Raw genomic sequence first — 16,121 nt, forward strand, 5'->3', positions numbered from 1 at the left:
CAACCCTAAACTACAAACGAAATCTAAACACACCTGCGGCCTCAGGTAGTAGAAAGGACAGATTATTATCACCGTCTTTCAGTGGTGGAAAAAGTACCCGATTGTCATACTTGAGTAAAAGTATAGACACCTTAAAGTTACTCAAGTAAAAGTGGAAGTCACCCAGTAAAATACCACTTCAGTAAAAGTCTAAAAGTATTTGGTTCTAAATATACTTAAGTATCAAAAGTAAAAGTATCAATCATTTCAAATTACTTATATTAAGCAAAACAGACGGCATCATTTTCTTGTTTTTACTAATGTACGGATAGCCAGGGGCACACCCCAACACAAACGTAATTTACAAAAGATGCATTTGTGTTTAGTAAGTCCGCCAGATCAGAGGCAATAGGGATGACCAGGGGTGTTCTCTTGATGTGTGCGAATTGGACAATTTTCCTATCCTGTTAAGCATTCAAAATGCAACGAGTACTTTTGGATGTCATGGAAAATGGAGAGTAAAAAAGTACTTTATTTTCTTCAGGAATGTAGTGAAGTAAAAGTCAAAGTTGCCCAAAATATAAATAGTAAAGTACAGATACTCCCAAAAACTACTTAAGTAGTACTTTAAAGTATTTTTACTTAAATACTTTACACCACTGCCTTCTTTGTCAAATAGCCACTAACCTTGTGGAGATTGAGCAAATAAGGACCCTCAACATAAACTAACCCTAAGGCTGTGCACTTCTTTTGAAGTGAAGCCGTAAAGAAAACATGAAATGTGTGAAGGAAAATCACACATTTCAGTCTTGACTCTGATAGAATGTATATGTGAGGAGCACCTTCACTAGTGCTAGTATTGGATGGCAGGTTGTCACTCTAACCTGCAGCGTTGCTCCATAAGACTCAGCCATGCTGTGGTCCCCGTGTTGTTCAGTTGGTAGAGCATGGTGCATGTAATGCCAGAGTTGTGGGTTGGTTTTCCGCGGGGAACCAGTACGAAAATGTATGCAGTCCCTACTTATTGTAACTCGCTCTGTCATGTAATATTTGAAAAAACATTCAATGAGACATACTGTAAAATAATATTTATTGGTACATGAGGACAAAATATAATGCATTATTGGCCTAGAGATGTAATATAAAACACAACTCTGGACTCTGAATGTACCGATCACATGGGTTATATGATTCTATCTCTGTGCATTTGACCGTAGCTACATATAGGCTATTTCTCAACATAAGGGGTTCCTATTGAGTAAAACAAACTACTGCATAAAGTCATGTTTACCACATTCAATCAAACAACCTCAACTGCTATATAGCCTATTTATCCTATATATTATTGGTGGTTAGAAGACCATTACAAGCACCTTGCTCTTCAAAGGAAATGAGAGAGCGAAATTAAAGATGAAGTTCTGTTTGGACCTCATTCGGAGGAAGAGTCATGGGTAGCCTCAAACTTGTCAGGCTATTTAATCTGGATACAAAATGAATCCAGAGAAGGTGCTGTACTTGTTGTTGTTGCCTCCGTGTGCTTTGCCACCGTCCAGTTTGACATAAATCTCATCTCCGGAATCCAGGTGTAGAACCACGCTGTTACCTGCATAATCGTAGTTCTGGTCTGCGTCCTGTGCAATAGCACTTGCCCGAACCTGTGTAGTGGAAGGGACACACAAAATAAGCATAATCCTCATTAGTTTGACATTTTCTGGTTATTTGATTTCGTCTCTTATTGTCAGACAAATTCCTCCACTACCACTTTGTAGAATAGATGATATTATGTCACTTTGGACATCACAGAAGGGGGAACAAAGGCTTAATCAGATAAATGTTCGAGCCTTTCTTTACTGTGGTAATCTAATGTATAACCTACCCGATTTAACTGAGTTTACCATTGCTAAGAAAATGCGAAGGGACGTACATGTCTTAATATAAAGCCGAAAAGTTCACTAGCTACATTATATAAAGTGAGTGCGTAAAATTAGTGCGTAAAGTATTCGTTTTTCTCCATACCCTTTGGGTTTTTGCATGCATTTATAATATTTTATAGACATGAATTGTTTTCAAATAAATTCGTGAATGAGAATACAATATGTTCGTATATGCTAATTGAATGAAATAATGTTTACCTGTCCGTTTTTGCACAAGTCTGCCCACATGCTTGTCCCGTCGCCTCCTCGCATTAACACATGGTATGTGAAAAAATACATTCCGGACACTTGGCAAGTGAACTTGCCATTGGTTGGGTCGTATTGATTTCCCAAGTTTGTGACAACATCGTCGAATTTAAGCACCTCATATCCTTCGTGTGGGTTCTTCAACCCGACATAGAACGCAACCTTTGTTTCACCGAGTGCCATGTTAACCTCGTCCGTGTCCGTTTCGGACCGCGGGGTAACCACCGCGGGGTAACCAGCTTTCCCGGAATCACCCCTGTCTCCCGGTGGTCCTCTTGGGCCAGGGGGTCCTGGTTCTCCCGGTGGACCCCTTGGTCCCGCTTTCCCAGGTCGCCCTAATTCACCTTTGGAGCCATGCGCCATTGGCGGCGGGATGGCATTCAGGTCCTGCATAAGCTCCATGGCCGTGGCGCTGGCGGGTTTCGAACTGTATGGATCACAGATCATTCGACAGGTGCCCATCATCTCATAGCGAGCCGAAGTCTTGGTACTTTGCACAAGCAGCGGTATTACTATGATAAGGGCCAACACCATGACGATGCCAACCACAGCGGCCACAAGTCGCTTCCTCTGCACTATCCGAGAAGCAAGCGATAGAAAGTCAGCTGAGCTTGGAGGAGTAATAGTGGAAGGTTTGCGTGGGTAATTAGAAGTGAAAAAAACGGACACCAAATATATTTTCTTCCTCAAGGCAACTATTCTATTTTGTTTTGTCCATAAGCCTTAGGCATTCGTGCCAGAGCAGACAGACGAAGGGTACGAATATTGGCATGGATGGGCGCTCGCTGGTTCTAAACACGAATTTGGAGCGCTCCTATTCTATTCCAGTCCTACGGGGGTCGCTGACGTAACACATGCGGAGTAAAGCCTTTTGCAATTTGGATTAAGATCGAAACAATAATCGGGCAATCTTTATGTATGAATTACAAATCCTAATATTACAGCAAGGAAGATATGGAATTAGAAAGCATTAAACACTTTGATCCCGCCATTTATATTTTGTTACATGCAAACCATGTGGTTGTACAGAACATGTCCCCATATAATTAAATAGAACAGAATAGCCATTATAATTTTTTTGCGAAACGAAAAGCTCTATGTATGGGGCAGGAGCTGTCCTTTCAGCACCACTCCCAATCATTAGAACGCTGAAAATCAACACGAATCAAAACATTTAGCCTATGGTATCAATGCGCATTAAAATGAATTTAACAATTGAGTAATTTTACTGTAGGCCTATCTAATATTTGTTTCATGAAATATTAGTTCGTCACCTCCTCTTTGTAACAAATGGCATACCCCACACCATCCATGTCAACCTACATTTACATTCACACATTCTTGTATTCTGTCTTCAATCACTAAGAAAGTGACGGTTTCATGTCTGAAACAAATCTGGTAATCCTTCTGTTTCAGAGCTGGGGTTTAACATCTCACACCCTGTCTCAGCAGCTAAACAATCAGCTAACAGCTAAGCTAACATTTATTCCAGGTCATCCCTTGTTATTGAGTCCGTCATTATCGGCTACCAATAGACACTGGTAATGCAAACCGACTAAATATGTCCTATGTATGTTCCCCATGGGTGTTCCCATATACTTAAATAGAACAGAATAGTCATTTAATGTGTTGCTGTGAGTGTTCCCTTTAACCCTTTTTTGTCTTGTTGGCTAGGCCTAGGCTAGGCTACTCGATTTTCAACTTTAAACAAACACAAGGAAGTGGCCAAATATTTGACTCAAATTACCAACCCGTCCCATGTCAAAAGTGGTCGCGTGCAGTGTGATTACTTGCATTATGACTCAAAGTTGTGTTACCACATTTACATAATGAGTTACAGAATCTCTGAGTTCCAATCTGACGATGAGTATTGTGACGTTATCTAGCCTATAAATAACCCCGAGCAATCAATGCTAGTTTAAATCGACTTGTTTCTGGAGACGACTACTTGGATCACTCTCTGAAAACATTAAGGTCTGTTGTTCCGAATGTTGGAGACCTTACCGGAAATTGTACCGGAGATGTTGGATGGTGCAGTGCGTCTGTGTTGAAGATTGACTAAACATGGATCCAGCAACTATGGATCCATATAATGTGAGTAATCAAACACTTCACTCTGGAGCAGGGCGGTAGCAAGTAGCCTATTAGCTCTGGGCCAGGGCGGAATGTGCGTTCCTCCACACTATCACCATAGACCAGAGTTAGCAAGTACCCAGTGATTTTTGCTGTTGCGTTCACCTTAGTTGACAACTTAACCCAAATTAAATCAAAACTAGATGTTGAAATGATGTCTGTGCCCAGTGGGTTACATAAGCAATAAGCCCTGAGGGGGTGTGGTATATTGCCAATATACCACGGCTAAAGGCTGCTCTTAACATGATGCAACATGGAGTGCCTGGATACAGCCCTTAGCAGTGGTATATTGGCCATATACCACAAACCCCTGAGGTGCCTTATTGATATTATAAACTGGTTACCAATGTAATTAGAGCAGTAAAAATACATGTTTTGTCATATATGCGGTATTTGGTCTGATATACCACGGCTGTCAGCCAATCAGCATTCAGGGCACTAAAGTTCTGGCAACATTCAAAACGTTTCCTGTCGGTCCATGGAATATCAGTACAATGATGTTGCAGTCATAACATTCCAGGGACATAGACCTGGAAATGTTCCAGTTTGATCCCTGTTTGGTTGTAACCGAACATTGACATCAGGAGTTTTTCAAGATATTCCCAACATTAGCTGGTTGGTTCCTTAAAGTTATAACCCTTAGTTATTTATTAATTAATGATATATACCCATTTGATTCTTATAGAATATAACTTGTACATGCCTCATGATCTTAATTCAATTGTCATACGTACCCCATCAGAACACAACATATAAGCTTGTTTTACTCCACTGTGTGTAAGCAATGTAAATGTAATGAAAACAACACTGTATAACCTTAAAACATGGTTAAAACTCATTTGGATATCATGGATGGCCAGCTCCGTCTGAATTTGAGTGGTTACATTTCTCCAGGCCCATTCCTCTTTTTTTTTCTCCCCAAAACAGAGGCGGCATCTCCAGTTTGTTATTGTTTAAATTAAGGACTCTTTATGTAATACATGTATCACTAGCCACATGTATCACTAGCCACTTTAAACTATGCCACTTTGTTTACATTATTCATCTCATATGTATATGTATATACTGTACTCTATATCATCCACTGCATCTTTATGTAATACATGTATCACTAGCCACTTTAAACTATGCCACTTTGTTTATATACCCTACATTACTCATCTCATATGTATAGACTGTACTCGATACCATCTACTGCATCTTGCCTATGCCGTTCTGTACCATCACTCATTCATATATCTTTATGTACATATTCTTTATCCCTTTACACTTGTGTGTATAAGGTAGTAGTTTTGGAATTGTTAGGTTAGATTACTCGTTGGTTATTACTGCATTGTCGGAATGTAACGGCGTTCTTCGTTTGTCAAAAGAGAGTCGGACCGAAATGCAGCGTGGTGGTTACTCATGTTCTTTAATGAAGGAAAAGGTGACGATACATGAAATAACTAAATAAATACAAAAAACAACAAACGGAACGTGAAACCTAATACAGCCTATCTGGTGAACACTACACAGAGACAGGAACAATCACCCACGAAAGACAAAGCGAAACTCAGACTACCTAAATACGGTTCCCAATCAGAGGCAACGAGAATCACCTGACTGCTGATTGAGAACCGCCTCAGGCAGCCAAGCCTATACAACACCCCTAATCAGCCGCGATCCCAAATACTACAAACCCCAATACGAAATACAATAACATAAACCCCTGTCACACCCTGGCCTGACCAAATATATAACGAAAACACAAAACACAATGACCAAGGCGTGACACGGAACCAGAAGCACAAGCATTTCGCTACACTCTCATTAACATCTGCTAACAATGTGTATGTGACAAATACAATTTGATTTGATTTCCCCAAATACATTCTGATAACATTAAAAGGGATTCAATTTAAACTGTACCTTCCAGCTATTTTGCTTCAGTAACAGGTTTTACTCTCATTAAAGTTGTTCTCGTTTGACTGTCTCCGTGTTGATTATATTGTTAAGGCTGATGCGGACGGGTTTTACAAGGGCGACGATTATGAATATTTCCACTGGAATGAAAAACATGGCCAATGGGGTAAGTATTTCACACCTCAGTTGGGTCTTGGTTGTATCATTTTATTAACCTTCCTTTATGGATATGAGAGGATAAAGCTTCTGCTCTCATTCTTTTTTTACAGAGAGGTGGACCCTAAACAACAACGAGTACAAGTATGAGTATGCGTACAAGTATGAGAACGGGAAGGACTATTACAACCACCAGCATCAACCTGGTCAAGGGGCCAACTGGGAAATGGAGGCTGGTTCTTCTCAGATTGTCGATGGTCCTGCCCATCTCCCCCTCCCTACATCCTCCGATCTCCCTCAGCAGAGCCCACAGGAGCAGCCTGGAGTCCTCACAGCATCCTTTGGGCTTCTTGCAAAGTAAGTACTTTGTTCATTAACACAGCAACGACATCTGGACAGATACGCTGTCCACCAGATACATTCATGTTGGGATTTGGAGTGCTATGATTACACTGCCTTTACAGTTAAGTTGATTGAGATATTGGATCAATGAAATGGAGTTTCCGATTACCCAGAGTACCTAGATTGAGTTCAGATCTGAAATTGAAAGACAGTTTCATAGCCACGGTGTGAAGCCTCCTTCCACCCATTCTAAACAAACTGGTGTGTTTCCTCTCCTGTAGTGTTGGGACTCTTAAGGAGATGATTGAGATTGCATGGCAGAAGTGTCAGGAGTACCAATCTAAGTTCGTCATGTGGTATTGTGTTACCCTGTTGTGCACACAGAGTAGGGCACAGGTACGTTTCTTCATTGGATGAGACAGCATGAGTTAGGATGGATGATGCGAGAGGGGATGATTGTTATGGATTGCATTTTCACAAGTAAGCAAACAGGTATGTTTTAGGCCATGTGTCAATTACATGGTAATTTATTTGTGTTGTTTCTGGACTAACTTTAAGTTTCTAAACCACTATATATAGCCCATCGTTCCTTCTGTGAAGCCCATCGTGGTCGAGCGTCCCATCTCTCCACCAGTGAAACCCATCATGGTTGAGCTGCCAATCTCTCCGCCAGTGAAGCCCATTGTGGTTGAGCTGCCCATCTCTCCACCAATGAAGCCCATCGTGGTCGAGTGTCCCATCTCTCCACCAGTGAAACCCATCATGGTTGAGCTGCCAATCTCTCCACCAGTAAAGCTCACTGTATTGGAGCTGCCGATCTCTCCACCAGTGAAACCCATCGTGGTTGAGCTGCCCATCTCTCCACTAGTGAAGCCCATTGTGGTTGAGCTGCTTATCGCTCCAGTGGAAGCTGAGTCGCTTCAGAGATTTGAGGTAGGCTACTCACTCCAAACTATCCCTTTCAATTTGCAAATCATGGTCCTATTTTAACTGCAATCAGCAATTCTCACGTTTATATGGAAAGGGAAAGTTGTATACCTAGTCAGTTGTACATGTGAATGCATTCAACTGAAATGTGTCTTCCTCATTTTACCCAACCCCTCTGAATATGGTCTTTTTGTTTTTACTTTAGCTCATTTAGTAAATATTTTCTTAACTTCATTGTGAGTAAGCATTTTACGGTAAGGTCTACACTTGTTGTGTTCGGGGCATGTGACAAATGCAAAATTGATTTCTTGATGTCCTTTCCCACTTCGCTCCACCACCGTGGAAAAATATGCAACTGAAGGGTCTGACACAGCGACGTAGAAAAAGACAGAAAGACATGGAAACTTCAGTTTCACAGGACAGAACTACTCAGCCTCCTCCCGCCCTATCGGATTATTTCCCTCCACCAAAGAGATGCCAAAGGGCTGAGGATTTCTTCACTCCACCTCCAGTGGAGTCTATTGTAGCTGAGCTGCCCGACTCTCCACCAGTGAAGCCCATCATGGTGGAGCTGCCCATCTCTCCACCAGTGAAGCCCATCGTGGTTGATCTGCCCATCTCTCCAGCAGTGAAGCCCATCATGGTGGAGCTGCCCATCTCTCCACCAGTGAAGCCCATCGTGGTTGATCTGCCCATCTCTCCACCAGTGGAGCCTATTGTAGCTGAGCTGCCCAACTCTCCACCAGTGAAGCCCATCATGGTTGAGCTGCCCATCTCACCAGCAGTGAAGCCCATCGTGGTTGATCTGCCTATCTCTCCATCAGTGGAGCCTATTGTAGCTGAGCTGCCCAACTCTCCACCAGTGAAGCCCATCATGGTTGAGCTGCCCATCTCTCCAGCAGTGGAGCCCATTGTGGTTGAGCTGCCCATCTCTCCAGCAGTGGAGCCCATTGTGGTTGAGCTGCCCATCTCTCCACCAGTGAAGCCTGTCGTGGTTGAGCTGCCCATCTCTCCACCAGTGAATCCTGTCGTGGTTGAACTTCCCATCTCTCCACCACTGAAAACCATTGTGGTCGAGCAGCTTATCCCTCCAGTGGAAGCTGAGTCGCTTCAGAGATTTGAGGTAGGCTACTCACTACAAACTGTCCCTTTCAATTTGTAAATCATGGTCCTATTTTAGTAAATCTTTTCTTACTTCATTTTGAGTAAGCATTTCACGGTAAGGTCTACACTTGTTGTATTCAGTGCATGTGACAAATGCAATTTGATTGGATTTGTTAATGTCCTTTCCCAATTTGCTCTACCACCGTGGACAAATAAGCCACTGAAGGGCCTGACACAGCAACATAGAAAAAGACAGAAAGACAAGGAAATTTCAGTTCCACAGGGCAGAACTACTCAGCCTCCTCCCGCCCTATTGGATTATTTCCCTCCACCAAAGAGATGCCAAAGGGCTGAGGATTTCTTCACTCCACCTCCAGTGGAGCCTATTGTAGCTGAGCTGCCCGACTCTCCCCCAGTGAAGCCCATCATGGTTGAGCTGTCCATCTCTCCACCAGTGAAGCCAATCATGGTTGAGCTGCCCATCTCTCCAGCAGTGAAGCCCATCATGGTTGATCTGCCCATCTCTCCACCAGTGGAGCCCATCGTGGTTGAGCTTCCTGTCTTTCCACCAGTGAAGCCCATGGTTGTTTATCGGCCCATCTGTCCACCAGTGAAGCACATCACGTTTGAGCTTCCCATCGTTCCACCAGTGAAGCCCATCATGGTTGAGCTGCCCATCTCTCCAGCAGTGAAGCCCATCATGGTTGATCTGCCCATCTCTCCACCAGTGGAGCCCATCGTGGTTGAGCTTCCTGTCTTTCCACCAGTGAAGCCCATCGTTGTTTATCGGCCCATCTGTCCACCAGTGAAGCACATCACGTTTGAGCTTCCCATCGTTCCACCAGTGAAGTCCATCGTGGTGGAGCTTCCCATCTCTCCACCTGTGAACCACCAGCATCAACCTGATCAATGGGCCAACTGGGGAATAGAGGCTGGTTCTTCTCAGATTGTCGATGCTCCTGCCTATCTCCCCCTCCCCCTCCCTACTTCCTCCGATCTCCCTCAGCAGAGCCCACAGGAGCAGCCAGGAGTCCTCACAGCATCCTCTGGGCTTCTTGCAAAGTAAGTACTTTGTTCATTAACACAGCAACGACATCTGCACAGCTACACTGTCGTCCAGTACATTAATGTTGGGATTTGGAGTGCTATGATTACACTGCCTTTACATTGAGATTTTGGACCAATGTAATGGAGTTTCAGATGACCTCGATTACCCAGAGTACCTAGATTGAGTTCAGGTCTAAAATCTAAAGACCGTTTTGTATTCACGGTGTGAAGCCTCCTTCCACCCATTCTAAACAACCTGGTGTGTTTCCTCTCCTGTAGTGTTGGGACTCTTAAGGAGATGATTGAGATTGCATGGCAGAAGTGTCAGGAGTACCAATCTAAGTTCGTCATGTGGTGTTGTGTTACCCTGTTGTGCACACAGAGTAGGGCACAGGTACGTTTCTTCATTGGATGAGACCGCATGAGTTAAGATGGATGATGAGGGAGGGATGATTATTATGGTTTGCATTTTCATAAGTAAGCAAACGGGTATGTTTTAGGCCATGTGTCAATTACATGATAATTTATTTGTGTTGTTTCTGGACTAACTTTAAGTTTCTAAACCACTATATATAGCCCATCGTTCCACCAGTGAAACCCATCGTGGTGGAGCTTCCCATCTCTCCACCAGTGAAGCCCATCGTGGTCGAGCGTCCCATCTCTCCACCAGTGAAGCCCATCGTGGTCGAGCGTCCCATCTCTCCACCGGTGAAGCACGTCATGTTTGAGCTGCCCATCTCTCCAGCAGTGAAGCCCATCATGGTTGATCTGCCCATCTCTCCACCAGTGGAGCCCATCGTGGTTGAGCGTTCCATCTCTCCACCGGTGAAGCACGTCATGTTTGAGCTGCCTATCGCTCCAGTGGAAGCTGAGTCGCTTCAGAGATTTGAGGTAGGCTACTCACTCCAAACTATCTCTTTTAATATGTAAATCCATGGTCCTAGAAATTCACACATTTATGTAGGCTTTTTTATTTGACTTATTTAGTCAATCTTTTCTTAACTATTAATTTCTTAACTTCATTGTTGGTTAAGGGCTTGTGAGTAAGCATTTCACGGTAAGGTCTACACTTGTTGTATTCAGTGTATATAACGAATACAATTTGATTTGTTTATGTCCTATCCCAGTTTTTCCCACCACCGCGGAAAAATAAGCCTCTGAAGGGTCTGACACAGCGACACAGAAAAAGACAGAAAGACATGGAAACTTCAGTTCCACAGGCCAGAACAACTCAGCCTCCTCCCGCCCTATCACATTTCTTCCCTCCACCTCCAGTGGAGCCCATCGTGGTTGAACTGCCCATTTCTCCACCAGTGAAGCACGCCATGTTGGAGCTGCCCATTTGTCCAGTGGTAGCTGAGACTCTTCATGGATTTGAGGTAGGCTACTCACTCCAAACTGTCCCTTTTTTTATATGTAAATCAAAGTCCTATTTTAACTGCAATCAGCAATTCTCATGTTTATGTCCTTTCCCAGTTTGTCCCACCACCGCAGAAAAATGAACTGCTGAAAGGTCTGACACAGCGACATAAAAAAATACAAAAAGTCACTTCAGTTCCAAAGGCCAGAACTACTCTACTTCCTCCCTGCCAATTGGATTTTTTCCCTCCACCACAGGGATGTCAGTGGGCACAGAATTTCCTCAATTCACCTCCACCACAGGATTGCCAAACGGCCCAAAATGGAGTTAACCCATATTCAATGAGAGCAGGTGATTGTGCTTTAGCTAGCTCACATTTCACAGAGAGAGAGCGCGAGATTTCAGCTAGTCATTTACCTTATATAACACTGATTTCCATTAGTAACAGGTGCTCCAATGGGCACATACCCAGGTTATCCATGTACCACTACCAAAGCTGGGTCTGGAATATCAGACGCTTCCCTGGTTCACATGCTCAGACCTCTCTCACCGATGCGCGTGCCAGAAGGTAAGTGCCCTTTTGAACAGTAAATATCCTCTCTACTCTCGTAACAAGCCTGATTGGGCTGGTGAACAAAATAATGTCCACCATTGACTATTCTAAATCCTAATTGGTAGCACATGGTTTACATTTGGTGTAACAATTGATTAAGGCTCTCTTGAATTGTGTTCAGATGATGGTGGATGGGACTCTGCTGGGGATCACCCTAGGACTCCCTTCTACATGGGTTGACTCTTCCGCTGGACCTTTTAAGCCCTTTAAGGTGCTACATGACTTAATCCAGCTCACCTTTTTGACACAACAATCCAAATGAATCTATTTCAGTAAATGTAATTCCAGTGGTTGATATACTGTAAGTCCACCTTTTCAACAGTAAAGTATGTTTGTGGTAAGGGATGTCAAACTTTTTTTCTTTCTCCCATAAGCTATTTTGCCGGAAAAAAAGGACGCAGTGGAGCATAGCATATATTTTTTAAATAAATAAACTCAAGCATACCCCGATTGGTTTTATATTACATAATACAATCCAATGAGAACAAGTTTGCTTATGCCTGTTATTTATTCATTTGAACTACAGTGGATTCTAACCTAGAAATCCCACACGATCAGTCCGTTGGATACCAAAATGATGTGTGAAACAGTAGCCAGTTTAGATGTTTGTGTCACACCCTGACCATAGAGATCCTTTTATTCTCTATGTCTGTTTGGTCAGGGTGTGACTCGGGTGGGAAAGTCTATGCTTTCTGGTTTGTTGTTTTTGGCCGGGTATGATTCTCAATCAGGGACAGCTGTCTATCGTTGTCTCTGATTGGGAATCATACTTAGGCAGCCTTTTTCCTTTTCTTATTTGTGGGTTGTTGTCTTTGTTATGTATAGCCTTACAGAGCTTCTTGTTCGTTCTGTTTATTGTTTTTTTTTGGCAACATTTAAAATGAAAAAAATTACCACGCTGCACCTTGGTCCGGTCATTTCCTTGACGACGATCGTGACAGTTTGTATTGCTGTGACATTGGTAGGTTTTTCTAAGAGGAATAAACCCACACAAATAAGGTGATGGACATAGTTGATAATCCTGCTTTTGATGTGCTGCTTTTTCCACCATTGCAAGGGAAAAAAATATCTCTCTCTCAGACACGAAAAGGGTGATTTAACCCAACACTATCAGAGTCCCATTGTTGATAAACTAACACGTGGAGGACATGAGCTGCTGCTGGCACACTGTCAGATCAAGACATATCACAAATCAAATGTATTTATAAAGCCCTTCTTACATCAGCTGATATCTCAAAGTGCTGTACAGAAACCCAGCCTATAACCCCAAACAGCAAGCAATGCAGGTATAGAAGCATATTGGCTAGGAAAAACTCCCTAGAAAAGCCAGAACCTGGGAAGAAACCTAGAGAGGAACCAGGCTATGGGGGGTGGCCAGTCCTCTTCCGGCTGTGCCGGGTGGAGATGTTCAAATGTTCATAGGTGACCAGCAGGGTCAAAATGGATGTCGAGGGTGCAACAGGTCAGCACCTCAGGCGTAAATGTCAGTTGGCTTTTCAGTAGCCGATCCATCAGAGTATCTCTACATCTCCTGCTGTCTCTAGAGAGTTGAAAACAGCAGGTCTGGGACAGGTTGCACGTCCGGTGAACAGCTCACTATTCCATATCCGCAGGCAGAACAGTTGAAACTGGAGCAGCAGCACTATGGACAGCAAGTAGTCATCATGCCAGGTAGTCCTGAGGCATGGTCCTAGGGCTCAGGTCCTCAGAGAGCGAGAAAAAGAGAGAGCATACTTAAATTCACACAGGACACAGGATAAGACAGGAGAAATACTCCAGATATAACAGACTGGCCCTAGATCCCCGACACAAACTACTGCAGCATAAATACTGGAGGCTGAGACAGGACTGGTTGGGAGACACTGTGGCCCCATCCGACGATACCCCCGGACAGGGCCAAACAGGCAGAATATAACCCCACCCACTTTGCCAAAGCACAGCCCCCACACCACTAGAGGGATATCTTCAACCACCAACTTACCATCCTGAGACAACGCTGAGTATACCCCACAAAGATCTCCGCCATGGCACAACCCAAGGGGGGGCGCCAACCCAGACAGGAAGATCACGTCAATGACTCAACCCACTCAAGTGACGCACCCCTCCCAGGGACGGCATGGAAGAGCACCAGTAAGCCAGTGACTCAGCCCCTGTAATAGAGTTAGAGGCAGAGAATCCCAGTGGAGAAAGGGGAACCGGCCAGGCAGAGACAGCAAGGGCAGTTCGTTGCTCCAGAGCCTTTCCGTTCACCTTCACACTCCTGGGCCAGACTACACTCAATCATAGGACCTACTGAAGAGATGAGTCTTCAATAAAGACTTAAAGGTTGAGACCAAGTCTGCGTCTCTCATATGGGTAGGCAGACCATTCCATAAAAATGGAGCTCTATAGGAGAAAGCCCTACCTCCAGCTGTTTGTTTAGACATTCTAGTGACAGTAAGGAGGCCTGCATCTTGTGACCGCAGCGTACGGGTAGGTATGTATGGCAGGACCAAATCGGAAAGATGGGTATGAGCAAGCCCATGTAATGCTTTGTAGGTTAGCAGTAAAACTTTGAAATCAGCCCTTGCCTTAACAGGAAGCCAGTGTAGAGAGGCTAGCACTGGAGTAATATGATCACATTTTTTTGGTTCTAGTGAAGATTCTAGCAGCCGTGTTTAGCACTAACTGAAGTTTATTTAGTGCTTTATCCAGGTAGCCGGAAACTAGAGCATTGCAGTAGTCTAACCTAGAAGTGACAAAAGCATGGATAAATTTTTCCGCATCATTTTTGGACAGTATTTTCGGATTTTTGCAATGTTATGTAGATGGAAAAAAGCTGTCCTTGAAACAGTCTTGATATGTTCGTTAAAAGAGAGATCAGTACACATTGTTTGTTTTCAGGAAGCCAGTGAGTTGCTGCGCAACAGCTTTTTCATTTTTTTTTTTTAGAGGAATGGGAGATTCGGTATAGGCCGATAGTTCTTTATATTTTCTGGGTCAAGGTTTGGGTTTTTCAAGAGACGCTTTATTACTGCCACTTTTAGTGAGTTTGGTACACATCCGGTGGATAGAGAGCTGTTTATTATGTTCAACATAGGAGGGCCAAGCACAGGAAATAACTCTTTCAGTAGTTTAGTTGGAATAGGGTCCAGTATGCAGCTGGAAGGTTTAGAGGCCATTATTATTTTCATCATTGTGTCAAGAGATATAGTCCTAAAACACTCGAGTGTCTCCCTTGATCCTAGGTCCTGGCAGAGTTGTGCAGACTCAGGACAACTGAGCTTTGGAGGAATACGCAGATTTAAGAGGAGTCCGTAATTTGCTTTCTAATGATCATGATGATTTCCTCAAAGAAGTTCATGAATTTATCACTGCTGAAGTGAAAGCCATCCTCTCTTGGGGAATGGTGCTTTTTAGTTAGCTTTGCGACAGTATCATAAATACATTTTGGATTGTTCTTATTTTCCTCAATTAAGTTGGAAAAATAGGATGATCGAGCAGCGGTGAGGGCTCTTCGATACTGCACGGTACTGTCTTTCCAACCTATTCGGAAGACTTCCAGTTTGGTGTTGCGCCATTTCCGTTCCAATTTTCTGGAAGCTTGCTTCAGAATTCAGGGTATTTTCTGTATACCAGGGAGCTAGTTTCTTATGACAAATGTTTTGTTTATAGGGGTGCGACTGCATCTAGGGTATTGCGCAAGGTTAAATTGAGTTCCTCAGTTAGGTGGTTAACTGATTTTTGACCTTTGACGTCCTTGGGTAGGCGGAGGGAGTCTGGAAGGGCATCTAGGAATCTTTGGGATGTCTGAGAATTTATAGCACGACTTTTGATGATCCTTGGTTTGGGTCTGAGCAGATTATTTGTTGCGATTGCAAACGCAATACAATGGTGGTCCGATTAGTCCAGGATTATGAGAAAAAACATTTAGATTCATAACATTTATTCCACAGGACAAAACTAGGTCCATAGTATGACGTGGCAGTGAGTAGGTCCGGAGACATGTTGGATAAAACCCACTGAGTCGATGATGGCTCCGAAAAACTTTTGGAGTGGGTCTGTGGACTTTTCCATGTAAATATTAAAGTCACCAAAAATTTGAATATTATCTTCCATGTCTACAAGGTCCGATAGGAATTCAGGGAACTCTGTCAGGAATGCTGAATACGGCCCAGGAGACCTGTAGTAAACAGTAGCTTTAAAAAGTGATTGAGTAGGCTGCATAGATTTCATGACTAGAAGCTCAAAAGACGAAAACATATAAAAAAAATTTGGGGGGGGGGGTAAATTGAAATTTGCTATCATAAATGTTAGCAACACCTCCGCCTTTGCGGGATGTGCGGGGGATATGGTCACTAGTGTAACCAGGAGGTGAGGCCTCATTTAACACAGTAAA

The 16,121-nt window shown here is 43.4% G+C and overlaps 1 protein-coding gene across 1 annotated transcript; it reads right to left on the minus strand.

The window, feature by feature from the left end:
• Positions 1–1,055: 1,055 nt before the first annotated feature.
• Positions 1,056–2,961, minus strand: LOC109878157 (complement C1q-like protein 2). Its single transcript, XM_020470375.2, has 2 exons — positions 2,112–2,961; positions 1,056–1,634 (listed from the first exon to the last, which is right to left on the minus strand). The coding sequence occupies exons 1-2, from the start codon at positions 2,691–2,693 to the stop codon at positions 1,455–1,457; spliced, it is 762 nt and encodes a 253-aa protein (XP_020325964.1). The 5' UTR covers positions 2,694–2,961; the 3' UTR covers positions 1,056–1,454.
• Between the last annotated feature and the right edge of the window lie 13,160 nt (positions 2,962–16,121).

The sequence above is a fragment of the Oncorhynchus kisutch genome, linkage group LG16, assembly GCF_002021735.2.
Source record: "Oncorhynchus kisutch isolate 150728-3 linkage group LG16, Okis_V2, whole genome shotgun sequence".
Classification (NCBI taxonomy): Eukaryota; Metazoa; Chordata; class Actinopteri; order Salmoniformes; family Salmonidae; genus Oncorhynchus; species Oncorhynchus kisutch.